The sequence below is a fragment of the Parasteatoda tepidariorum genome, chromosome 7 (genome assembly GCF_982258835.1).
Source record: "Parasteatoda tepidariorum strain Cologne lab strain chromosome 7, Ptep-v5.0, whole genome shotgun sequence".
Classification (NCBI taxonomy): domain Eukaryota; kingdom Metazoa; phylum Arthropoda; class Arachnida; order Araneae; family Theridiidae; genus Parasteatoda; species Parasteatoda tepidariorum.
Window position 1 is genome coordinate 65,346,739 of NC_141761.1, and position 27,982 is coordinate 65,374,720.

Here is a 27,982-nt window from a genome sequence, read left to right on the forward strand (position 1 = left end):
AGATCCGACTCTAAATATGCATAGACTAAGCTGATTAAATTGATTACATATTCAGCTGATTAAATTGATTACATATTCAGCTGATTAAATTGATTATATATTCAGCTGATTAAAATGATTATACATATTAATCGATTTAATGTAATTTATCATTGAGGGTCGCGAATTGTTAAAATATTACTGTATTCTAGACATCTTCTGTCATTTATTTATTTACATTTTGAATGTGTCTTTGCATTATTATTGATGAATGCATCAAATTTTAACTGAAATTCTAAAAACAAATTTGTCTTTTCTTGATTGAGCGTTCATTCTTTTAATTCTTTTCTTTCAGAAGCGTGTGAAATGGCTCCTTTATTACCACCAAGAAGAATTAGTTTTAAGAACTAATGGAGTGAAATAAACCGAGTCGTGATTGCAGCCAAAATAAACAAATCAGAGAAATCGGGGCTTAAGGTGCCCTAGGATGTAGTTCTTCGGTTAAATATTTGACGCTTTACCACCTGAGGCCCCGGCACTTTACCATCTCGACCAATGCCGGTGAGGAAAGGTCTATTAGCCCCCCAGAACAACTTCCTGGACACCATTGCCACAAGATTCGATGGATCGCGTAAGTAGAACGTTTATTTTTAACTCGCCAAATAGGCTGATTAGATTTAAGTGCCGAACTATTCTATCCTTAATCAGAATATGAAGTAAAGTAAAATAAACAAGTAGTTCGGGCGTAATTACGTTAATGCTTTGGCAGATTGTATTGACACATTTTGCAAAGTTTCCGTTACAGAATGAAAACAGCTGCAGGAATAATCAACATTCATGCTCTCAGTTATTCAGTCTCCTATTATTATTTGAAATAATGCAATTTCAGTACGATAAAACAGGCTGTTTAAATTCAAATTTATTTTTTCATCGAACTCATAATTAACTAGCTTTTATAATACTTTCAAAACGTAACACAAAAATTTAATGTCAGATTAATTCGTGTATCATAAAATATAGTAGTTTTATTGGTAAATTATTTAATTTGGTAAATTTTACTGTTATTTTAATTAATTGAATTAGCTATGAAGATAAAATTTCTTATAAACATTGCGTGAATTAAGCTATATAACTTGATTACCATTACAAACATTACTAATGTATATATTATTTTAATCAATTATTATTTAAACCAAATTACACATATCTGTTAAAATAAATAAGTTTTACGCAGTTTTACTTATGTGATGTTCAAAAACATAAAATAATTACTTAAAAATAAGAGCATGTAAAGAAAATAATCGTAAAATTATTTGAATGGGTTTATAGTTATCGTGGGGTAAGCAAAACTGCCTGGCAAAAACTAGCATTCGTTTTAATCCGTTTATGATTAGGAAATAAAATTGAGAAAAAAATTTTTCGTCAACAAAACAGCTTTAGATCGCCAACAAGACAGAGAAAGTCTGTAAAAGGAACGGAATTTTTTACATAGCGTGGATAACGCTCAAAAACAGAAAAATCTATATTTTTTGGGGAAAATATGTTTTCTTTCTGAGGAATTTACAGTTTTTTTTAACAGTGTGCAACTTTTCTGCATCTTAGTTTATTACCAAAAGATTTCCATGAAGTTTTTTTAACAAAAAAAGCAATGCATGACATAAACTATAAAATCTTTCAGGCGTACATTAAACTTATCTCCACTTTGTGAAATTTTCAAACATATTTTTCTCTTTTAATAATTTCTGAAGTATATAATGAAAAATTATTGACTAAATACACTACTTTACTTCTATGGAATGTACTATTTCATAGGAACTCTATAATTTATTTCTTTATTACTATTTCCTAAGTAACGAGACATAAAATTGCATTTTTTTTTTAAATATTACAATAAACAAATCTGTAGTAAATACAGCAAGCACTTAAATATAATATCCGCTGATAACTTACAACATAATGACTCAACTCTTAGCGCTATTTCTAATCAATAAAGAACTTACTATGTTATGTGAAGCAAATATATTTTTATTTTCCTCACAGCTGTTACGAAACGTCAGTTTAATGTTTCGAAAAAAGAATAAATTTTTGCGATATTCTTAGTTAATCGCTTATTAATGACAATAAACATTCTGCTTGTGAAAGCTGAGATAGAACTTCATAGAATTTTGGAAAACATTCTACTCTTTCGAAATGAATTATTAAAAGAATTTTTTTAAACCATTAAAAATGAAATGTATTCCTTTTTAATTATCTAAGTATTTATGATAATATTTTTAGGTAATGTTGAGTGTTTTTGCTTTTTTTTAAATGTTTAAACAACGAAAGGTTTCGTAACAAATTTTCTATTTTGTTCGAAAAGATATATAATCCTTTTTAATCATATTCAAGCTCTCGCTAATGCTATTTGAAAATAGTATAATATTATTATTTTGAGAGAACAGAATTAGATATAACATAACAGCAAAAAATAATTACTACGGTGTCAACTTTCATAGAGAAGAAATTCTATGCGTTTAGACATGTTAAAAAAAATTTAAATCACAAACTGAGAAAAAAGTATGATCAAAACTACTAGAAAATGGTAAACGTTTACCGTGTTTCTGACTGAATGAAAACGCCAAAAAGCTCTGTAAGTTTTAGTGAGGTACTTTGGTAATGATTTTAGTGAAATCAAAAGTAAAATATGGTTTTATAATTTGTGATAAAAGTTAGTAAATGTGGGAAAGTTTGGTAATTTTTTCATGAAACATAGCATAAAAACCATTTATTCTATAATTTATTAGACCATATATTCGAATCATTCATTCAAATCATTTATTCGAACTATAATTTTGAAAACTAGATTTTCCAAAAAATTCGTTATCATATGAACGGGAAAAAAACACTTAAGTTTGATTTTATTTACCAGAATTATTTTTTTTACCAGAAATGTCATTATCATACAGTACAGTTACCAGAATTTTTTTTTCCTTGATAAATGCTTTCTGAGCAATTTCTTCTTTGTTTTTAAGGGTTTTTATCACACCCTCTTGTTGTTAATGGTCTCGAAAAATAGCAAATCTTGTCTAAGAACTACAGTAATTGTAATCGTTGGAGCTAGCACAATCATTTTAAACATCGTTCTCGAACGCATAGATCATAATCTCTATGAGCAAACCATTATTCCATTTTCACTGTAGAGAGTCACATATCGGCAAACTCTTTTATAATCACCCTGTATATTAGGGTTATGATGAAAAAATGTCCACAACATTGACAAATAAAATAAAGTAAATCCAGCAGTCAAATTATATCAGTTGATACAAACTTCGCAAATTCAAATATTTATCTGCTTTCTAATTCTGGTTCAGTTCAGCCAGTAATGTCTCTCTTCGTCCAGCACAAATATTCTCGATTGGTATATCTACAAATAGTCTGTATACAATACAATGAGTTACAATGCGCTTCGTGGCTGCAGAGCAATTTAATTCGAAAATTTCATTGATCAGTTTCTAGTAAATCTCTGCGTTGAACATTTAAATAGAAAAACAGGCTTCTTGCCACGCATTTGAAATAAAAGTACATAGCATCTTCTACTGTTTTTTACATATCGTAGCTTATCATAACATTTTATCTGGAGTTATAAAGAAATGACAATTTTTCCACTTAATTACGAAGTATGCAGCAAATTTTTTTAACGAAATACTCTATTTAATTCATACAGAAATCTGAAATTAAGCAAGAGTTATTTGTGAGCTAACTTCCATTAATTCTGATTTCTCAGATTTCGATGGCGCTTTTGTTTTTTATTTGGTTAAATATTAAGCGACACACGATGTGTACACTTTTTCATCGTAATTATTTAAAAAGAATTTGAAAACATATATTAAGGGCCGTCTTTATAAAAATCTTATATATGAAGTACGAGGATTAAGGGGAATTTTAAGAATATTTTCATTAAAATAATGTTATTACACTGTAAGAAATTTCTCAGAAAAAAATTGTTAGATAACATTTTATTTCATTTTTATTTTACCATATTCAAACAAAACAGTCAAATAATCATATTTAAGATGATATTCAAACTGCTAACTGTGAAAAAAAAGCGTTTATTAACTGCTTTCACCTAATATGGTGAAACAACCAGAATTTTATCGCACCAACTAGACCCAACCAATGAAGTCACTTAGTTCCCGCCAACTGGGTACATATGTACTATTGCCGAGAGGGCTAATCTGTCAATCTCATGACCGACAGAACGAGAGTTTTAGTCTCATTGTTGACACCACAATATTTCCTGTACTCCTTTCAACCCATGAAAAGTTTCTTGTGTACTGCAGGCTCCAGTTGAAGCCCTGAACTATTAGATTACGATACTCTTATTCACGCATAGATTGCAGCACTATAAAGCTGTCTAACACAAAAAGTCTAGTATTTCACATCTCTTACGATAGCTGAAACAACCAGATAAACTAATTAAACCACATTTCATGGTTTATTTGATAAAACACAGCTCAACAACAACATAACTCCAATCAACCTAGCTCCAATGTCCAGTAAAAGTTCTTATATTCATGATTTTTAACCATTTATTGCTATACCCCGTCCCGCCCCCTATGGGGGCATCCGGGTATTAATATTTACAAAAATTATAACATGATGAGCTAAAATGTTCTTTATACAGATGAAAAGATGAACGTGATGAGGTATATTGCGTTCGTCATATATTTCACTCTATTATTTGCACACGTTTCCATTGGCTTCTATTTAGGGAATTAGTTGTTTTTCATCTTAACTAAATTATTTCTGGTGTATTTTTTTCAAAGTGATCTTTGATGATTTCCCTTATACCCTCTTTTATCTTTTTTTGGTTCCAGTATTTCTTTAAATTTTCGTAGCTAAGATTTTTGGGAAAGTATAATTTTCTTTTATGTTCATAAGTTGGGCATTTTAGTAGAATGTGTTCCAAGTCGTCTGTTACTCTGCATTGATCGCAATTTAAAGGTTTATTATGAAATCTTCGTTGATAGTCTTTTTGTGTGCCGTGATTGGTTAAAAATTGGTTTATATAGAAGTCGCTATATTGAACTTTATAAGAGACCTCAGGTATTAAACTTTGAGTATGTCTGCCCTTTGAGGTTGAGCTGTTCCATCTATTCTGCCATGTTATCACATCTTGGTTTCGACAATCTAGTCTGACCGATCTTTTGGAAGGGAGATTGAATATGTCTATTTTTTCCTTTTCACATGCCTTTTTCGCCCACTTATCTGCTTCTTCGTTTCCCTTAAACCCCACATGGGCTTTAATCCAGTGTAAGACTATATTTTGTGTGCAATTGTTTTTGATTATAGTAGTCATGTAGTCACTATCGGCAGGTTTAGTTAAGGCTTGTATTCCTGAAAATGAGTCTGAGTATATTCTTATTGTGTCCTTAATTTCGTTTTCTTTAATCCAGAAAATGGCTTGTAAAATTGCCCAAAGCTCTGCCTTGTAGACAGTGGAATTGTTACATAATCTAAATGTGTAATGGTCTATGGGATGGCCGTCCATAAAAACTACGAACGCACATCCCACTCTAAATTCACCTCCAAAAATCAGTCGCGATCCATCAGTGAAGATCTCCAGTCCTGTGTCAGTCGGTATGTTAAGTCTATATGGTATCTGGATATTTTCCGCCGGGTGTTTTATAGGTAACTCCACTTGTTTGTCGATTTCTTTTTCATGAAGATAACAGTTTGCGATCTTTGCCTCCGTCTTAACGACAATATCCAAGGGTATAGTTCCCGCCAATATCTGCAATGCATCTGTTGATGTTGTTCGGTATGCTTTAGTTAGATTAAGTAGGGGTATTCTTTCAATTTTTCTTATTTTATTAAGTGTTCTTATATGATCGTTATACCAGACTTCTGCTCCATATGTTATGATCTTTTGCGTGCATTGTAAATATATAAATTTTCTAATTTTCGGAGTAAGTCCCCAGCCGATTCCCGACAGTCTATTGATTTTCATTTGGAAGTTTGTAATTTTATTATAAGTATGTTCGAGATGTGGGAGCCAGGACAGCTGGTTATTTAGACGAAATCCCAAGTAGATAATTGTGTAATGCACTTTGACATTTTGTCCATTGAGCTTAACCGTGGGTTTTCTTGTAATTGGACGACTTTTGGGGAAAGCGATAGCCTGGGATTTCCCTGTACTAAATTTCAATCCATATCTGGTGGCCCAGTCTTGATATTTGATTAGGATCTCTGTCATTTTGGGTCCCAGTCTATTCAATACTGTTCCAGTTATTGTGACCATAAAATCATCTGCAAAGGCTATTGCCGATTCCTCTTCTAATCTGTTCTCTTCGAGAATATCGCTGGCTATTAAAAGCCATAGGATTGGTCCCAGACTGGAACCCTGTGGCACTCCTTTTGTGATTTCGTGTTCCATAGATATATTTTTTGATTGATAAACTATAAATCTATCAGTAAGAAAGCTTATGATCATCATCGTGAGAGAATAGGAGCAATTGGTTCTCACCAACTGTCTGCTAATTCCACTCCAGTGGACACTATCGAATGCCCCCTTTATATCGAGTGAAACACCCAGTGTATATCTGCCTGCGTTCTTAGCCCTATCAATGGTATCAATTAATGTCTTCACAGCTGTGGTAGTCGACCTTTTCGTTCTAAATCCGTGTTGGTCTTTATGTATTTTGCCATTCGACTCAAGGAAATATATCAATCGGTTTGTTAGTAGCTTATCTAGGATTTTTCCCCACGTGGGGAGCAGAGAAACTGGCCGATATCCATCCGGTAGATGTGGATCTTTTCCCGGTTTCGGAATTAGTATAATCCTAGCCTTCTTCCATATTTTTGGAAAATAGTTCAGTTCTAAACACTTATTCATAACGTTCTGAAACCAAATTGGCTGTAGTTTCCAGATAGCTTTGAAAATTTTATATGGCACCCCGTCAATTCCAGGTGCTTTATTATTTTTAATACTGCCAATTGTCGTTGATATTTCCGTACTTGTAAAAGGTTGTTCCAGATTATTATTAATTATTTCTGGAAATGATTGATCCACGGTCTTGGAAAAATGAAAATTCAATACTTCTTCTATCGTTTCGTGAATATCTTTAGTATAGGTTCCGTCATTCTTTTTCTGCGGTTTCAACAAACCATCTCCTAATGTTTTCCCTTTCGCTATCATATATTCCGTTCCGAAACAGTCCCGATTTGTGATCCTGGCTAGATGGTCTCTCAGTTCCGTTGATTTTTGTTTTCTTATTTGACGCGTGTAAATCGATCTCTCTCTTTTGTATTCCATTTTCTTGAGTTGTCTAGTCGTCAGGTTCGTTTCTTTTTGAAATCTTCTTCGTTTTGCTCTTAAACGTTTTCTAGAAATTGCTAATTCTAGCGTCCACCATTTCGGACTTTTCGGATATGATTTTACCTTATTCTTCTTTGTAGTAAGACAAATTTCTCTTATCTTCTCAGTAGTTATCCGTACATAGCTGTTTAGTTGGTCATTTACTTTAATTTGATCAAGATCCTTCCCTATTTTCTTAATAAGTTCGTTTATTTTTATAGTAAAATCGAATAAGTTTAAATCTGTATATACTATCTTCTCTGTTCTTGGTCCTGCTTGTTTTTCAATAATCATTTCCATAGCCAAAAGTCTGTGGTCACTCAGTGTCTTCATGTCAAGTACTTGCCATTCTTGGATATCAATTTGCTTGTTTGTAAAAAGAGTGATATCAATCCAGCTGTCACCAATAACTGAATGGAAAGTCGATAACGACTCTGGGTCATTTGCTATTTCTAGGTCCATTAAAGCAATGAATTCTATAAGTTCATTACCTCTATGATCGTCCAATCTGTTACCCCACAACACGCTTTTGGCATTAAAGTCTCCATTAATCAAAACGTCCTTATCCGGATAGCTAATCATAATTCTCTGTACAGAATCCAATGTCTCATTCATTGGTGTCGATGGGGAGATATACACAGAAAAGAACAAAAAACTTTGGGTCGGTAGAGTGATCTCTACCACCACCACATCTCTCTCGACCAAAATCGGGAAAACCTCCAGCCATCCTCTTCTATAAAGTATTGCGCTCCTCGGTCGTTCGCAGTTTGCGACAATGCCAATGTCCTGTTGAAAACCCACTATTAAATTATCTGTGTTAAAATACGGTTCGTTAATTGAACCAATATTAAAATTTTGGGAAATGAAATCGATTGAATGCTGTACGTTCGCAATTTTAGCGTGATTTAAATTGATATGAGAAATTTTAATCGGTATATTCCTTTTATCCATAGTTGATTTTCCTAACCAATCTCTCCATTTCCCATTTATACGTTTCACAATTTCTATTGGTAGCATCATGATTGATATTCAACTTCAGATTATGATCCTCTCTTGTTGTCTTGCAGTTTATACATATCGATTTGTTCTTGCAATTCTCCATCGTGTGGTCGTGTTCCGTACAGTTCGCACAGACACTCTTATCCTTGCAATATCTTGCAACGTGTCCGAATCGGTAACACTTGAAGCACTGAGTGACCCTAAGAAATTCTTTTGTTCTAATCCTATTCCAACCTATGTTTATTTTTTCTAAATATATGATCCTGTGAAATGTATCTGGATCTACCTCAATTACCCAGTGACTTCCTTCTTTAGCCCTCAGAGGAAAGCACATCTTCATGACCGAGTTTTTCAATGGCGGATTTTGGTCTCTAATCTTGTCAATCAAATTCTCTTTATTCACATCTTCCGGTACGTTGTAAAGTATGATTTTGGGATTCAAAGTCCTTGGCCTTGTACAGGCAAATTTGTCTCCTATATTACTTTTTTCAATCTCAAGTTTAAGTTTCTGTATCTCTTCTTCATTTGTTAATTGAACCACTATTCCCCCTTTTCTTATCCTATTTATTCCTTTCACTCCTAGTTTCAATTTGATTGGATCTATAGAATTGGTAACTTGACTCCTGGTGTCTTCCGATGTTCCGTTTTCATCTTTAGGGTACACCAACAATACGTGTTCCTTCGTTTCCGTGTCTCTCTCTCTTGGTCCATCGCCTCTCTCGCTCTGTACCTCCCTATCCTTAATTAATATTGAGGCATAACTAGGTTTTGTCATCTTCAACTGCTCGGTTTTTTCATAAAGTCTTCCCCTTAACTGGTTCAATATTGCGTTTTGTGTATTGATGATGCTTATAAAGTTTGCGGCGATACCCAGTATCCTTTCTCTATCATTTAAAGAGAGTTTGGATTTTTTACTCGCCACCACTGAGCTCATCTGTGTCTGGGCAGTCATGGCTTCAACAATAAAATCCCTTTTGGGGTTTATGGTATCTGGATTTATCGCCGTGAGGTCATTTGCTGGGTCATAACCGTCTTCTGAATCCGAAGATTCATTGACGTCCGTTTCAATTGTGGTGGACATATGTTAATTATAACCATTCAATATGGGTTAAAACCCCAATTTGTATATAACCCCGAAAATATGTTCAAAATTTTAATTTGTGCATGACCCCCTAAAAGATCATGAAAAAATCGATTTATATATGTCTCTTCAGCAACTGCTCAAAATATCAATATATATACGATCCCCTGAAAGTCGGTCAAAATTTCAATATTAAATTTCACAACTTGAAATATGGAGACGATCCCCAAAAAGTGTTAATTTGTAATATGGGGAAGACTCCCAATACGGGAAAGTCAAAATGTCAATTTGGAGTCGGTCCCCGAACACTTAGAAAGACACAAAACAAAATGGCTAAGTCCAATCGGTCACAATAAAGTACTAATTTCTATGAAATAGGGTAAAGTACTCACTGGAAATCTCGTTTAATCCAAGGGTTACCTTCATACACAATAGATCAAAACACAATATATGCTGGCACACACTATTTGTTGTTAAACACTCGTGAAAACATCAAAACATCGGTTTGTTTACGTCCGCCATCTTGTTGTTGAAACCGAAAAACACTTATTTTAACCATACTAGTTGTGAAAGGTTTCAAAACCGTAAAGGTAGAAAATGTTCTTTACCGTAAACTTTACGATAATTTAGATCGATAGACTGATGCCCGTTATTTTACTGTTAATTCCGTAATTAATACTATTTTTTGCAATTAATATAATACTGTAATTGGAAATTTTCCGCTACTTTACCGTAATTTCTTTAAGGAAAGTTCTAACAATGTAGGATTAAGAATCGATCTCCGAAATAATAATTTGTTTTTGCTATTCAGAAAAAACCAATAGCTCACATAGTTTTTCTTTATTTTTACCAATTTAATTTCAATTTCGATTTCAATTCTATCATATAGTCCGTTATTTTACTGTCAATTCCGAAATTAATACTATTATTTGTAATTAATATAATACTGTAATTGGGTATAATATGAAAAAAAAACAACTACTTCCACTGCGAAAATTTTACTAGGAATAACATTTACCTTTTACTTTAATTAATAAGCTGAGTTCTAAATATGTTTACTAAATTCATAAACTTGGATAAAACAACAAAATAAATTATTTCAAAAGGAACATAGACTAATACAATTTCAACCTGCCGAGTAGCGACTTATAACAACAGCCAGTGTTTTCACTACAGCGCGAGAACGCGGAAATCTCGCATATTTTTTTCTTTTCTCGCATTACAAAATGATTACCGCGAGAAATTCGCGCATTCTATAAATTCATTTCAAAATTCGCGAATTTCTCGCATTTTGGAAAAAGCTTCGAATTACGTCATTTAGAATAAAATCCGTTTCACATTTCTTCCTGGATCTTCATTATTTTCAACACTTGCCCCGTTATCTAGCTTCACTATTTACTAGTATTGTTCAGAACCTTTTCGAACACAGAGCACAACCCCTCCGAACCACGAACCCCTTTCAGAACACATTTTTCTGCAACCACGTGCTTACTGTAGGTATGGTTTTTTCATGTAAGACGTTCAAATTTTTTTATGCACTAATGTAAGATGGACAAATACCTAGTAAAGGCAAAATTTTCTATGATGATGGAGCAAAACTATTCAATGCTTTAAAAAATACTAGGCGTTAAAAATGTATTATAATAAAAGAATTTTTTTTTCAAGTCTATTTGTATTTTTTCAGTTTTTAGAAATCTCACTTAACTTTCTGAAATCTCACCCTGTTTTTGAGAAAGGGTGAGAAATTCTCACCCATTTTTTTTCTATGATGAAAACACTGACACACTTCATTTAATGTTTACTTGTTGCTAAAAATCAGATTCGCAGAAAATGCTGTTTACTAGTTAAATTTAATAAGAATAACACAACCTGTGACGTAGGCTATAGTATACCCAATTGGAAATTTTTCATTACTTTACCGTAATTTCTTTAAGGAAAGTTCTAACAATGTAGGATTAAGAATCGTTTTTAAACGTGTATCCATGCGATCTCTGAAATAATAATTTGTTTTTGCTATTCAGAAAAAACCAGTAGCTCACATAATTTTTCTTTATTTTTACCAATTTAATTTCAATTTCGATTTCAATTCTATCATATGGTCCGTTATTTTAATGTCAATTCCATAAGTAATACTATTATTTGTAATTAATATAATACTGTAATTGGAAATTTTCCGTTACTTTACCGTAATTTCTTTAAGGAAAGTTCTAACAATGTAGGATTAAGAATCGTTTTTAAACGTGTATCCATGCGATCTCCGAAATAATATTTTGTTTTTGCTATTCAGAAAAAACCATTAGCTCACATATTTTTTCTTTATTTTTACCAATTTAATTTCAATTTCGATCTCAATTATATATTGCATGCTCTTCTATCCCAAATAATCTGATATGTAAAATAAAAATTTATTCCCTAATATCAAAAATAAAAATCTATATATATATTTCTCTTACACGGCACCAAAAAAAAGCCTCATTACAACTCCCCGAATGGCAACGTTAGAAAATCGACCAATGATTGCTGCTGAAAATGTCACATGGCAAATGTCACATGAGGTGGCCCAACATATAGCGCTTTTAGAAACGGAAACAATAACCAGAGTGAGCATTGTCAGGTTGTTCAATTCAGATTCTTGCCCTAAAATTTAATACCATCTAAAGGACTCTGTAATGGCACTAGATTAATTGTTACAAACTTGCAGCGTAATTTAATTGAAGCTAAACTGATTGATGATGATGAAGCAGATACATTTTTCATTCCGAGAATACATCTAATCCCCTCTGATAACAACATGCCGTTTTCTCTTAACAGAAAACAATTTCCTATTAGGCTGACCTTCTCCATGACTATAAATAAGTCACAAGGTCAGACTTTTGAGAAAATCAGTTTAGTATTGACTAAACAAGTATTTAGTCATGGACAACTGTATGTTGGCCTGTCAAGAGTTAAGTCATTTGACAGCCTTTCAGTAATTGCTCCAAGATGCCAAATCTATAATTGGTTTTCAAAGAAATTCTAAATGCTTAGTGTTAATTTCTTAGAGCTTTGCAGAAACAAAATGCTTTTTGGAAAAAATTTAATTGGAACTTCGATTGGCAGAAGGCAAGGGGAACTGCCAAAATCAAAACTCCCCGATTAGAAATGCAGCATGGCGACCTCTACGTGTTATTTCTCGGGTAATGTTAACAGCCATGCATTTTAATTTATTGTATGTAAAACATCCTTATTTTGTTCTAAAATGTTATGTACTTTATCACAAATGTTAACTAATATAGAAATTGATTTCAATAATGCTAATCACCAAAAAACATTTCATTTGGCGATAAAACAAATTTTTGTGTTCTTGAAAATGAAAGACTTTTTGAGGGTTATTATCTCACAAGGAAAAGTTAGGGTTTAAAGTTTATATTTTTAAATAATAAAATTTTTTTCTAAAACTTTCAGAATTTCTAGCATTAACTAACTTATTATACACATTTAGTTGAATTTAGGTGAGTAACTGCAATATTTGATAATTTATTTTGCTAATATGTTTTTCATTTAGCTAATGCTTTGATTTTTCATCATGTACAATCTTAATAGCTAATATACTTTTTTAAAAGTCAATAAGAACATTGATAGAATTCTTCTACATAAGTACAATACCATGTCTTTGATGATAAAATACTATGTCTTTGATGATAATATACTATGTCTTTGTGCTAGAACATTGTGTTCATTGGCGAGCGAGCGCAGCGAGCCATGGTTCACGGCGTGAACCACATAGGATTGCTTAGCAATTCTCGGGGGTTGGCGAGCGTTTGCGAGCAGGGGGCGGAGTCTCCTAGTATTAATATAATATATGCAAAAACTCTTCCGATTTCTTAGGTAATTTTATTACAATAGAAATAATGTTCTTTTTCAAAATGTGCATAAATAAGAAATATTATTTCCTCAATTGAACAAACATCGGGTTTATTCACCCGGAAATGCAAAGAGGAGTTCACTATCTCAAACTCAATTATCTTTTTATAAAAACGGCAATCATTAAGCAAAAAGTTACTATTTAAGAAGAACTCCAAATATTTGCTTTAAAGATGTATCCATAAATCATTGCAATAGTATGGCGCCAAATAACACGCCAATGCACTCACAATTCTTTGTGTTACTTAAACTATTTCTCTTGCATTTCTTTTATTTTCCTTTCTTGACAAAGACGAATACTTCTTTCATGCGAAAGGAGAAAAAAATCAACAATCCACATGAAATAAATGAATCTTTTTAAGCGTAAAAATGCAAGCAACAGTAATTTTATTTTTGGAGAATAATACAGAACAATGACCTATCTTAGCTATTACGAACTTTGCTTCTTTGTTCAAATCAATCGAACATGGGATTATATTTTTTGTATCTTGAAACAATTATTTCACTGAAATCTAAGCTCTTTAGAAAAGTGCTACATTTTTACTACCATGTGAGCGTTTATCTTTTGTGTGATTTTTGTTGTAAAATTATTTGGGGTGGGTAGCTTAAATGGGTGATTTCAACTCCGGACACTTTTGAAAGTCCGACTCCGATTATGCTAAATTTACACCGTTTTGTACCATTTTGTACAATTAGTTAGAATTGAGTTAAACAACTATAAGAATAGAGTAAGCTATTAATATCTCACTTCATATATACGCATAAGTATTTTATTAAATAAGAGAGATGTTCGTTTTAAACAATAAGGATACTAATTTTTGAAGAAAAAAAAAGGTTAGGAAAATGCTTCTGAAAATACAAGTAAGGTCCAACAATGCATTACCTACTGTCATCAGATCATGATGTGTCATTAGATCATGAATCATAAATCATGATTCAGAAGCTAGAAATCAATGATTTAAGTTGTAATTTATAATAATGACTGCTAAGGTTACAGTTCTGTTTTCATATCACCTTTCGAAATTTTTAATGTGTTGTTGTTAATAACGACTATTTTATAACGAAAATAGCATTGCGGAAAACATATCACGGTCCTCGAATATACATGTAGATGTTTTAAACAGATGTTCACGGATCATCTATTAATACACGGAGAATAAAGTTCTTGTATAGTTAGCATACGATAATGACATTTCATGTGAGAAAAAAAATTTATAATTCTGGTGGTAAAACTAAAATATATGGTATATGAAATTTATAAACCATTCATTTGATTTTTTTTAATTTATATGCTAACGGTTTACCGCGAATTCCAAAATGGTTTTCAAAATAATAATTCTTATTACCAAACATTTTTTTCCAATGCCCACCTGTGTTAACATCCGTCAATTCAGGCATATACAGGGTGATTTTGTTGACCTCGCTTACAGGGGCACCATATTAGGTGGTCCAACGTCGCTCCCACAGTAAGGACAGATAGTACTGAGAAGGAAAAAACATCCATGCCTTGTCCGGGATTCGAACCCAGAACCTTTCTGATGCAAGGCTACACAGGCGGGTCGGCTTATTACCAAACATTTAGTAAAAAGTACAAAACTGAAAATAAAATATGACCGTAGGTTTTTATGCCATGCTCTAACGAACCATACCAAAATTACCGATATTGGCCACAATGACCAAATTTTATCACATATATATCACAAATTTTAACACATATATTATATAACAAATTTTATCACATACACTTTATTTTATGGTTAATTTAACCAAAGCGCTTCGCTGTAAATTATCAAGTTTCTTAATGTTCCCATAGAGCCAAAAACACGGTAAATTTAATCATATTCTGGCAGTTCTAACTATACTTTTTCCTCTGTGTAAAGTTTGATTTTCTCTCAAACGCAATTGCAAGTGAAAGATTTAATATATATTTATTGAAAAAATAATTAGAGAAGATCTATATGTATGAAAATTAATGTCTGTCTGTAGATATGTGTGCCTGTCTTTTATAAACTATTAAACCATCCGACCGACAGCTATGAAATTTAGCAGACAAATAATTCAAAACACGAGGAAAGTCACTGTTGATTTTAGAACATTCTACGACGAACCATTCGAGCGGGATCAAATGGTTTGTCGCATGGAGTTTTCTGACTGGTTAAGCACTAGCCATTGTTTTAAATTTAAATTTAGATTATTAAATAAATCACATATTTTAAAGATGACATCAGTTGTATTTATAGCTTATAGCTTTATTTGATCAAAAAAAAGTTTGCTGTAAAACGCGTGGAATACGTTATCAAATTTATATTTTCAAAGTTATCTAACACCACGTGTTTTTTTTTATAGTTATTCTTTCAAAATATGTTTCTTAAAAAGTAATTATTTAAAACTGTTATTTTAAATTATTTAAAACTAATTAATCAAAATGCAAAAAAAAAATGTATTCGATGTTATGTATTCGAAATTAAAATTATTGGAAAAGTGGTACTAATTTGTTCCGGAGAAGCAATCGTTATACTAACGGCAACGATAGTTAAGGTAATACACAGGTGTAAGAAATTAAGAAAATTTTCAGACTTGGTCGATTATCTCTAGAACTACAGGACCGATTTTAATGAAATTTGGCATGTACATACATTGATATAATACAAAACAAATAACCATTCACCAACTGTAATACACATGCATGATCGTGCGTAACACTCATTGGAGTCGGAAGGTATGAAACAGCGGTTGCAGAATAAACAAAAATAATGAATTAATAGGGAGTATGGTCCTCTCTTACAGATATACAGGCCTCGCAGCCTGATTTCATACTTGAAATAAGGCAGTTTATCATTTCCTGAGGCAATTGGTTCCACTCGTTCAGAATCGCTGTTTTCATTCCCTGGATGGTTCTCGGAGGGGGATCGAGAGTTGCAATTGCCCTCCGCAGAGTGTCCAGGCATGCTCTATACGGTTGAGGTCTGAAGATCTGACTGGCCAATCCATCCGACGAATAGCCTCACTCTCTAAAAATTCCTCAATCAGAAGAACTCTATGGGGCTTCACGTTATCGTCCATTAAAATGAACTCAGGGTCAATTGCACCCCATAGAAAGAGAACATAGGGCTCCAAGATTTCAACCCTATACCACACACCAGACACAGAGCCTCTCTCAAAGACATTGAGAGGTGTGCGGCCATCCAACATGATTCCTTCCCAGACCATTAAACCTGCTCCGCCATAATGGTCAATTTCGCAGACATTAGAAGATAGGTAGTGGTTCTCTGACTCTCTCTATGTGAATGTATGGCGAGAATCGGTGTTTAGGCTGAACCGGGACTCATCAGTGAAGAGAACGGTCGCCCATTTATCCATACTCCAATCTCTATGCTCTCTGCACCATGCTGAACGGACTCGTTCGTAGAAGTGAGTGGGCCGCTTGCACCAGGTTTTCTTCTCTCGTGAAGTCGTTCGGAAATAGTCACCCTTAATACACGGGTTCCTGTGGCTGCAAACAAGTCACGAGAGAGCAGTGAAGCTGTAGCCCCTCTGTTACACCTCGCTATAATGGACAAATGGCGATCTTCTCTGGCCGTCGTGGCTCTTGGACAACCTTTCCCAGGGTTTCTCTCGATGGATCCGGTAAACTAGAACTGTTTCCATAAGTTATACAAGACGCTGGGCATTAAATTGAACTCTGTACAAATCTGGACCTGCGATTGGCTTTTACTGCATTAACTGCATTTTACTGTTACAATTTAAACTTAAAGGTCAGATAGAGAAATAGTCATGCTCTGAAGTCCTTAAGAGTTGAAGTCTCTTAACGAGCTTTAAACTTTTATCTCAACCCAATACTATCTTATTGTTTTTTTATAACTCTTGGACAGGCTAAAAGGCACGCCAGTCATTAGCTCTTATGAATTAAGCCAGGAAGGGGCGCCTTTTGTTTCACAAGAGAGCACCGCAAGGATGAAGGTGCGACTTAGCTCAAATCCTCTCGGATGAATAACAGACCCACTCATTCGTGAGGCTCCTTCCACAATTTTGACATAGATCTGTAGAGAAAATTTTCTCCTTATCCTTGTGAATTTTCTCCATATTTTACAAGCACCAATATCGCATGTACTCGGTGGATCTTAGTAGAGTCTAGGATCAAACCTTGGCTCCACCAGATCGCAGCCCGATTCTCTGACCACTGAGCTACCATGGACCACTATCTTCATTTCTATATAATTTATTACTATGCTTTTTCTCGTTTTCTTACTTTTTCTTTGAGTTTCATACATTTCAAAAACCCATCGTGTAATAAAAGATTAAAACTGTAGTGTCTTCGAGTACTGAGTTTCTTTGCATTATGACTACCAAATGTAGTTTCCAAGTAGCATTGTTATGTATGTAAATCAAATCGTAATGCATTTAAGTCATAGGTTTTACAGGATTGCCTATTTTTAAAACCTTATTTTAAAAAGAGCATCGCCATTCATACAAAACTTATACTGAAAAAGGATTAGTGACGAAAGAGAGCTTGAAATTTGAGGCCATCTAAAAATAACTGCGAAATCAGTTTTGGTTTTGACGTACTTAGCGAGTAGGGGTGAGACTTGTTAGTATTTTATATTCTATAACAGAAAATTATTCACACTTAATGATTTGAGTTGTCACTGATTTAAAGAATGCTTTTCAAATAATCAAACTCTATCTTTTATTATGTCTAGACCACACAAAGTATTAGCAAATTCACAACATTTATTTTTAAATTGAAACCTTATTTTTTTTCACAAATATTGCTTTTTTTTTCTTTTTTTTTTTTGCTTTTGGCGTCACCGAACCGTCAATTCAGTCAAAATAAATTAATTAAACCTAAACTATCTTTTTCCTAAACTGTCTAAAATTTCTAAACTTATCTAGAGCTCCAGACGAGTCTAAACTAAAATGACATTTGGCGCAATTCGATTGAAATACTTGGCGATCATGGCTCTCTAAAACTCATTAAATAGAAATCGTTTGAATTTATTATGCAAAGGCGTGGGAGAAAACTCAAATAAAATTACTCCTACTATTTCTCTGAAATTTAACTACCAAGTTCAGCTAGTAACCTTTACCTTGTCAAGTTAAAAATTGTTGATAATAACTTAGCGTAGTTTCATTCTTTTTAAATAACAACGCAGTCTTCCATTTTAGAGGAAAAATATTCTTAAAATCTCTTAAATTAACAAAAATAGGCATTCGTTACGAAAAAGATCACGAACTTGTTTTGTTACGAACTATCAAAAAAATTTAGAAAACGAGTAGTTTGCGTTATGGGATGCATTATTTAATGATTTCTTTTTTTAATTTTGACTAATGAGGACAATTTGACTAATTAGAGAAATATTAACGATCATTATTTTAAAAATTAATAAGCAATTTTCCAAGATAATGAAGTAAATCTAAAATTTCCGCACGAATCCACTCAATAAGAAAATTTTTAAGAAAACAAATTACCGTCCGGAAAAGGTCAATATTTTTCAAATAAAAGGTGAAATTATTTTTCATATTTTTGAAAAATATCTCTTAAATATATAAATTTTAGAGATGTTACTATAGAACAAAATATTAACTTTAAAATAAGTTATTTGAGTTGTTGTTATCTATTATTTTGGAACCGTCCGAAAGTGAAGTTTATTTCAATTTTATTAGATCATATTTATTGTAAATACATATTTATACATATATTATACATATTTATTGCAAAATTAAATAAATAAATAAATGAATAAACGTAGTCATTAAATTTTTATTATCTCCTTGTTGTGATTATTTTCGATGGAGAAATATTAAATTTTTTATTTATATATATTAAACCTCTTTTACTTATGCAAAAAAATGCTTTTAAACGATATATATTTATTAACATTAAATTTTTTTTTCTTAAATCATAAAAAGTAATTATTGTCATACGTTTGGTGAAATTTATAATGTTATTCTTATAAAATATTCGAATAACAATATAAAATATTTTATAATGTTATTCTTATAATATATCTAAGATACGGAGATCTTATCTGTAGAAGAAGAAAAGAATAATTTCTATAGACGACTCCTGGGTGTGGCTACTCGGGCCGCAGTTTTATTAATAACATCGTGAAAAAGCCACGCGAAATTGGTCTGTCCCTTTTTTTATTCAGAGATTCTGAAAGGGAATGAATTGCAAGAAAATCTTTATCGTAATCGAACGTCATCAAAAAGAGAACATTTAACCATCTTCTTTTGTTTTAATAGATGAAGCCATGCAGACTATAGGAAATTTTTGGGGTTTCCTTAATGAGTATATTTCCAAGAATTATTATCACTTAACTTCACGAGAACGAGCAATTTCTACATCTTAAAATTAATAAGAGAATCTATTTAGCTATAAATTAATATAGAAAAACCCGTATGAAACATTCTTATTATATTTTTAGGTGCAAAAAATTTATTTTGATAAGATTCTGTAAAACAAACTTTTTAATCTGTTTAAAAATATTAATACTATTTTTTTATCTATAAGCAAACACTTCGTTTTTTTAAAAAACAGTAAGTTTTTACTTCAGTTTAGAAATTTTTAAAAAAAAATTCCTTTAAAACTGAAAAGTTTTCTTTCTGTATTTATTTTTTAAGACTTCAAAAGAAATGTAGATGCTTTCAAATATCAAAAACCTTTCAAATAAATAGGCGTTTGTAATTTGTTTGCTTGTTTTCTTATTTCATAGAAAAAAATCTGAAGCTATAAAAATAAGAATATTGCGAGTGTCAAGATTAAAAAGCCAGCAGTGTCGAAGAATAAACTTTCATAAAATAGAAGAATCTTGTTAATAATTTCTTAACTCAACTGACTCCCTTTTTTTTTCTTTTTTTGATTCTCAATGTTTTTTTTTAGAGTTAAAGACTTTCCTTCATTTCATTATTGACTCTGATGAATCCAAGAATGTTCCAAGTTGCAACTTCTTTATAGAATTTACTAAAATCCAAAACTACTTTTCTTAAACTTCTTCGTGTTTAAACTTACAAATGATTCCAAAAATGTTCTTTCAAAATATATATGTTTTTTTTTCGCTTCTTTCTTTCTTTAAAAAAAGAAAGAATGAAAATATGTTGTGAAAAAATTTGAAACGTCCTTTAAATATTGCTTCTGAACTATTAATTTCATTGACTTGCTTTTAGTTTATTTCAATTCAGCTTACACTGAGAAAAAAATATGGCCGAAATTATGTATTATGGTAAAATTCTTCTTATTTCCGTCTCTATGGTGACAACTAGCTAAACCAAAAAGCATGGTAATTTTTACCGAAGCGCTTTGGTAATGATTTTTGGAAAAATGAACAATAAAGTATGACTTCATAATATGTTATAAAATTTGGTAATTTTATCATGATACCTTCGGCATAAAAACCATTCATTTGGTTTAATTTACTTTTCTGTTATGTATTTTTTTTTACAGAAGGTGGGGTAATAAGAACTATAATTTTTAAAGCTATAACTTCTGGTATTACCATATGAACGGAAAAATTACCATATGAAATGGTTTAAATACAGTATATTTTAGTTTTATTAACCAGAATTATGTTTTTTTTACCAGAAATGCCATTACCACGCAGTGTGGTAATTTTACCAAACTTTTTTCCCCTTGTAAATCAAATACGCATAAAACAATACTTGTCTAAATAGCAAAATCGGGTGGTACCAAATGACTCATCGATAAGTCGGACTCATCGGAGTCGGATGGTACTCAAATGAAAAGTGATATGTATCATAGATACATATCACTTTTTATTCTTAAAACTATATATCTTCGTATCACCTCGAATTTGATTTCATTCAATTCAGCATAAGAAAATTTCTCCTGAACATGACCTCATTTGTCGAGACAGCAATATTTAAGTTCTTCCTAAAGTTGAAACCCTTTAATACTTTTTCAAATAAAGATCTAGCAACAAATGCAAAATTATCACTCATTCATGAGGAAATTTTGAAGAGATGGTGGAGATGAACTGGACATATCTATCGTTTAAAATAGGAGAGCCCTACTAACATCGCACTTGCTTGGGCACCCGATGGAAAACGGAAAAGATTAAGGCTGACACTTACTTGGCAAGATACGTGCACCAAGATTTGCGCAAAGCAAAGCTAAATTGGTGAGAGCAGGCAAAAGAGCTGATTTAGAACAGAGGTGCCTGAAAAAGAGACTTGAAGCTTTAAGTGCCAGCTAGCACGAAAAGGATAAGTAGGTTACTTTGAAACCAAACACCCGAAGCTGTGTCACTTTTACCATTTACTGTAAGACTTGCAAGTGAGAAAGTTCATAAAAAATTGCTTCTGGGTAGTACTTTTTAGGGATGAAGCTTCCGGGTTACGATTTTTGAGTTGCCTTTTTTGTATTAATCATGTAATAAACTAATTCCCGAATAATCTAATTATAAGGTGTTGCTGCATCATGATAGACCTAGAACTGCATTTTTTGAAAGTAAATTCCCTTATGACTCCAAATTTAGACGAAAATTTTAAAAATATATAAAGGGAGATATTTAAAGCACAACGTCTTGTTAAATTTTTTCTTAAAAATAAATTGTTATCGAAATAAAATAAATCTCAAAACCAACTCTTTTCTTTCTTTTCCCTAAATAATTCCTTTTGTGCTGAAACAATTAATGCAAATGATAAGCATATTTAAAGAAGTGGTGTTTTCTTTACAGACAGCAACTTTGTGCTTGGCAATGCTCAAGTGCCTCACCTGTATCCTATCGTGTACTGTTCCGATGGGTTCTGCGATTTAACTGGGTTTCCTCGAGCTCAGATCATGCAGAAAGGATCCGCTTGTACATTCCTATATGGTCCCGAGACAAAAGATGAACTGAAACAGGAAATAGATGATGCACTTGACAAAAAAATGGAGTATAAACTCGAAATTATGCTCTACAAAAAAGGGGGTAAGTAACTTTAACTCCATTACTTCTTTAAGTTACTTTTTAAATAAAATCTAATTATGATGCAAATAAAGCAAATACAATTTACTGAAAAATTGTTAAAAAAATCACTTTATTTTCCTTCTTAGAAATAAAAACTCTCACATTTGACGATTCAGCAACTCTTAAGTTGTATTTCATCAATTTGGAGAATCATTTCGTCACGAAATCATGTGTTTTGTGGCGAAACGCGAACTCTCAAATGTATGACGAAAATTTCACCTCAACTCTGAACATCATTGCAGTGCATTATGGATGAATATTAACTTAAATTAAAACTAGACGATCAAAACTAGAATGACGAAGCAAGCCGAAGTATGGTGGTCACAGAATTGACCTCATACCAGGAAAACCCCGCGTTCAAGTCCCGAATCGGGCATGGATATAATTTATATCTGTGTGTCCTTGCGTTGATGGGACGACGTTAATCTACCTATATGGTGCCCACGAAAGAGTTATCAGCAATACCGTCAGTTGGAAACCAAAATACCATGACGCACTACAAGGGCGTCATAGTACTTTTTTTCCTCTTTTTTTTTTGGAGGAAAAGAATTAAATGATAAAAAAATTTCTTTATTTGTGAATTAATTCGTTTCTTCGAAGAAGTAACGATGGCCATTTCGTCATTTTGACGAAATTTTTGCTCGGAGAATATTTATTTAAGTGTTCTTAGAAGACTTCGATTTATTTAAGGCCACACGGCCTTCTTCAAAAAAATAATTTTGAGAACTGCAATGCTAAATCATTTTTTACTATGATAGGGCATCCTATCTACTCTATAAAATTTTATTTTGATAATAAAAAAAAATCAGTTTGACAAGCCATTATTTAAAAATATCAAAAAATTAGTATTGATCACTTTTTGAAATTATTTACATTTTTAAACAAATTTTTGTACAAATTTAAAAATTCAATTCTTTTTTTAAATCCTAAGAAATGTTTTTGTAACGTTTAGTTACAAAATAAAAGTATAAAAAACATAGTTCCATAAATGCATGAAAATTTTAAGAATAATAATTTTAATTTTATTAAAAAAATTCCTAGATGTCATATAAACCTCCTTACAAACTTTTAAAGCACATATATATATGAAAGTATCAAAAAAACATTCCAGAACTCTATCTTTAGCAGAAAAAAAAACATTAAGAAATCGAAAACACTAATAACGACAAAAATTTAAGGCCTTGAAAAAGGACTTTTCTTTTCAATAGAAAAAATCAAATAAGATATCAAAAACTCCATAGCATCGTACGTAAAACAAATATCAGGTAGACTAGTAATGATAGTTGAAGTTAACAACTAATCTATCTAAGGAATATATTTTTGTGAAAATATTTTTAAAATTAGTTTTAAAAATGCTTCAGAAAGGAAACGCCACTGAAATGTCAAATTTGGAGACGGCCTCCACTCGTGAAATTTCAATTATCTTCGAAACTACTTGAATTTTAGAACCAAAATTAGAAGGTAATTTTTTATACCGTAAATCACCAAAAAAAGAAAAAAAATTGCCATATATAAGGGATTTAAGTTTTAAGGATAGACAGGAGGCTCTATCATAATACATAACTGCATTTAATGGTGCTTTCTACAGAATTAACTGCAACAAAACAATGTATAATAATAATGATTTTGAGGAATAATGTCTTTTAGTCATGTGGCATTTTTATTTTAGTTGTTGGCTCAATGGCTTTAGAGCATTACTTGAGATTTTTGCAAGTCCTCAATGTGACTTTTAATTTTTGGGGTGGGATTGAATCGGCAAAATGGGCTTCCCACAACTTTTAGACTACTTTTGCCTTGTGCGCAAAATCCAGGTCTTGATAAAATGCCTAGTTTTATTCTAGTACGGAAAAAAAGAGCGAAGATTTCGACGAGATCTTTTCAAACTTAACCGCGATGACTCGGGGGATAGAGCGTTCACCTTTTAATGAGGCGAACCGGGTTCAAATCCCAGTCGATACGAATTCCGCATCCGGCTTGCAACGAACACAGTGCTGACGTGAACTATCCACAGTGGTAGACGGTCATGGGTTAGAGTCCCCTTGCCGGCAGGCTAACCGTGGGAGGCTCTCGTAGTCTTCCTCTCCATGTAGCGCAAATGCGGGTTAGCTCCATCGAAAAAGTCCCCCACGAAGGCAAATTTCTCCCATTACTTGATCCATTACTTGATTACTTGATTCCCTTCCCTTGTCTTCTGAACTGGGTTCAAAATTACAAAACTACGTGGTTGAACATTAGTAGTCGTAAACCCTAAAAATTGAGTCGACTGTTTGACGACGGTTATAAAAAAAATTAAAAAATTTAAAAAAAACTTTGCTATAATTTTTTGGAGCACTCTTTAAGTAACATATGGAGGCTTTTGTTCTACTTTCTGTGTCTATCAAGTATTTAGGATATATGTGGGGAAAAAAAATTTTATACTTTACGAAAAGTTTAATTCATTCATAATCGATTCCTTACTATTTAATAAGATAAATAAAGTACGCTAACGCGCAGTGATACTCCGGAAGCTGTTGGAGTTCCATGGAATTTTTGAATGTTTTTTAAACAATCTCAGAAATGTATATAAAAATTACCATCTGCTAGTTATCCTTGCCGACTATCAATCAGAATCTTTCAAGGTTGATTCGGTTGTTAGACAGGGTTGTATATTTTCTCAAATAATCTTAATTTCTATGACTGGTTTATGAAGAGAGTATTGAAGAATAAAAGAGATTTAGGATGAAACCTTGCTGAATATCTTTCTTACCTTGATTTTGCAAACAACTTAGGTTAACTGACCAACACTCTTCAAGGTAAGCAACATTTCAAACGCAAATGCAGAGAAAATATGGCTTATTATCAATCAAAATGAAACTAAAATTTTCATAAATAATCCTAATAATTAAAGGACATATTCTAAGAAAATAAAAAACTAGAGGAGGTAAACAGTTTTACGTATCTAGGAAGTATAATTAGCAACAGGGAAGGAACTGATGAAGATATACTAAATAGATTGAACAAAGCCCGAAGCACTTACGCTATTCTAATAAATTCTGAAAAAACAAAACAAATTCAACAAAAATTAGAATTTTTAATACTAATGTTAAATCTGCCCTACTCTATGGATCAGAGACATGACTCTGCAATAAAAATACCAAGAAAAAACTTCAAGAATTTATTAACAACAGTTTAAAAGCAATCTTACGTATCAAGTGGTTCCATAAAGCTTGCAACGCAAAAATCCTTATAAAAGCAAAACAGAAACCAAATAAACTAGAAATTTAAAAACGTAAATGGAAATGGATTGGTGATGCTCTACGTAAACTTGAGAACCTTAAAGTAAAAGAAGTTCTTGATTGGAACCCTCGGGGCAAAAGAAAAAGAGGAAGATCATTCCTATCGTTGGCAATGTCTGCTATTCGGCGAAATGAATGTCTGAGCCATTAAAACGGTTTTAAGTTCAAAATTTCAGTCATTCTCGTCACATTTATGTCATTGATAGCTTTTCAGGACGATTATAAGTGAAATGAAAACAATAAGAAAGTCTTGGTGGAACGAAGCAAAATATATGAATAAAGTGAGATGGAGAGCTATAATAATAATCCTATGCTTCAATTCGGAATGAAGAGGAATATTTATGTATATGTATGTAAAAAACAATGACAACTAAAATTTCAATAATATCCATTGTTTAATGTATAGGACAGCACTCGGTACAATTTTATCTACTCAAAAATAATATTTTAAAATCTAATTCTGCTTAACAATTAAGTCTTTGAAACAAAAACACAGCATAAAGCAGTTCTGGAGCAATTATAAATTAGTAAATATAGAGATGAAAAAATAGATATTCAACGAAGTCTTGTTAATTGAGTCTGCTCTAATTAAGTCTTTACAAAGCGATTATCTACGGAAATTAGATTTTAGTTCATTGGCGAAATTTTTAATTACAATGCGAAATTATGAGAAAAGTAAAAAATTCCTTTGAAGTAACCATTATGACATTTAAATATCTACTTATTTGAGTCCAGTGGATTTTGTTTCATGATCAAACTGCTCATAAATACACTGTAAAAAACATCCAATAAAATGCAAACGAAAAATGTTAAAATAATTATTATTTTATTAAATAATTAGAAATATTAAGGAAGTAAGTTAAGTTTAATTAACTGAATTTTTTAAAAAAATATTTCATGGCATTAAAGGGTTTCTAAGATACATATTTTGAAGTAAAAATAGCATTTTTTGCCGTTATTGAATCTCAGGAGATGTTCAACAAAATACCGATTCGTTGAATATCTATTTTTTCATCTCTATATTTACTAATTTATAATTGCTCCAGAACTGCTTTATGCTGTGTTTTTGTTTCAATTTCATCTAACATAAAAATTGCAAGTTGTTTGGGAACAGGAGAATATTTATGAATCCCTTAAATGAATTATAAAAAGTACTAATTGCACGAAAAGTACAAATTTATTCAGAAATGTTACATTATTTTTAATTATATTAGTATAGAGTTTAAATTACCAATCCAAAATTTTAAAAGTTGTAACTTATGGGAAACAGTCTGAGATTGGAGGAAAGTAAAAATTTATCCACCCACGTATTCTTTTTTCTTTCTTTTATATTAACTAAGTATAGCAACAATATTAACTAAACAAAAGTATTTGTTTTTGAGAACCACGTATTTAATTTTTAAAAACTTTTATTGGCGTTTTCATCAATGATTTATGTTATTGTATGCTGAATGAATAAATGAAATGTTCAAAAAAATTATATTTTTATAGTCATTATATCAAGAGACATTCTTGACATTCATTCGTTTGTGATTTAATTTTTTAACATTTAAAAAGTTACTCCAATGCCGCATTATCTGAATTTATGAAACTTTGCTGAAATTAGGGAAACTTTTTTTAAAAATCAGCAAACTGACGATTTCTAAAACGTTTAATATCTTTTAAAATATTTAAGATATTCAACCAGATTTTTTTTTCTTTATTGCAGGATGGTATGTATTTACAGTTAGAAATTTAAACTGTGGCTTTTTTATTTTATTTATTTATTTATTTATTTTATTTTTGGCTAAAGAGATTTAAACAAACACTGGTAAAGATTTTTGCTCTTAAATGTGCAATTTTAAATAATTTTATCTTATTTCATAATAATTTTTTATTATTCAATTTAGCTACCACACCTTTCTGTTTAAACGTGGCTTTTTTATTTTATTTATTTATTTTCTCTTTGGCTAAAGAGATTTAAGCAAACACTGGTAAAGATTTTTGCTCTTAAATGTGCAATTTTAAATAATTCTATCTTATTTCATAACGATTTTTTATCATTCAATTTAGCTACATCACCTTTCTGTTTATACGTGGCTTTTTTATTTTATTTATTTATTTATTTTCTTTTTGGCTAAAGAGATTTAAACAAAAACTGGTAAGGATTTTTGCTTTTAAATGTGCAATTTTGAATGATTTTATCATCTCTTATAATGATTTTTTATCATTCAATTTAGCTACCACACCTTTCTGGTGCCTATTAGATATCGTTCCAATAAAGAATGAGAAGCATGAAAATGTTCTTTTTCTCGTGTCTACGAAGGATGTGACTAAGAACAAAATGGCAGAAATGGAGTTGGACGATGAGGGCGAGGATAATGGTTTGAATACTTTTTGTCTATCAAAATCATTAAAAAAACTGAAACTAAATTGCATTGAAATTTAAATTTATCCAAAT

General features: G+C 31.7%; 1 protein-coding gene across 2 annotated transcripts in view; it reads left to right on the top strand.

The window, feature by feature from the left end:
* The window catches only part of Elk (Eag-like K[+] channel), a 257,112-nt gene that overhangs the window by 180,901 nt on the left and 48,229 nt on the right, over positions 1-27,982 (top strand). For both annotated transcript variants that reach the window (XM_071183358.2, XM_016068630.4), the window contains 3 exons: positions 335-610; positions 21,995-22,228; positions 27,762-27,905. In XM_071183358.2, coding sequence (XP_071039459.2) covers positions 535-610; positions 21,995-22,228; positions 27,762-27,905 — 454 coding nt within the window. In that variant the 5' untranslated portion in view covers positions 335-534. The remainder of the gene's footprint in view (positions 1-334; positions 611-21,994; positions 22,229-27,761; positions 27,906-27,982) is intronic.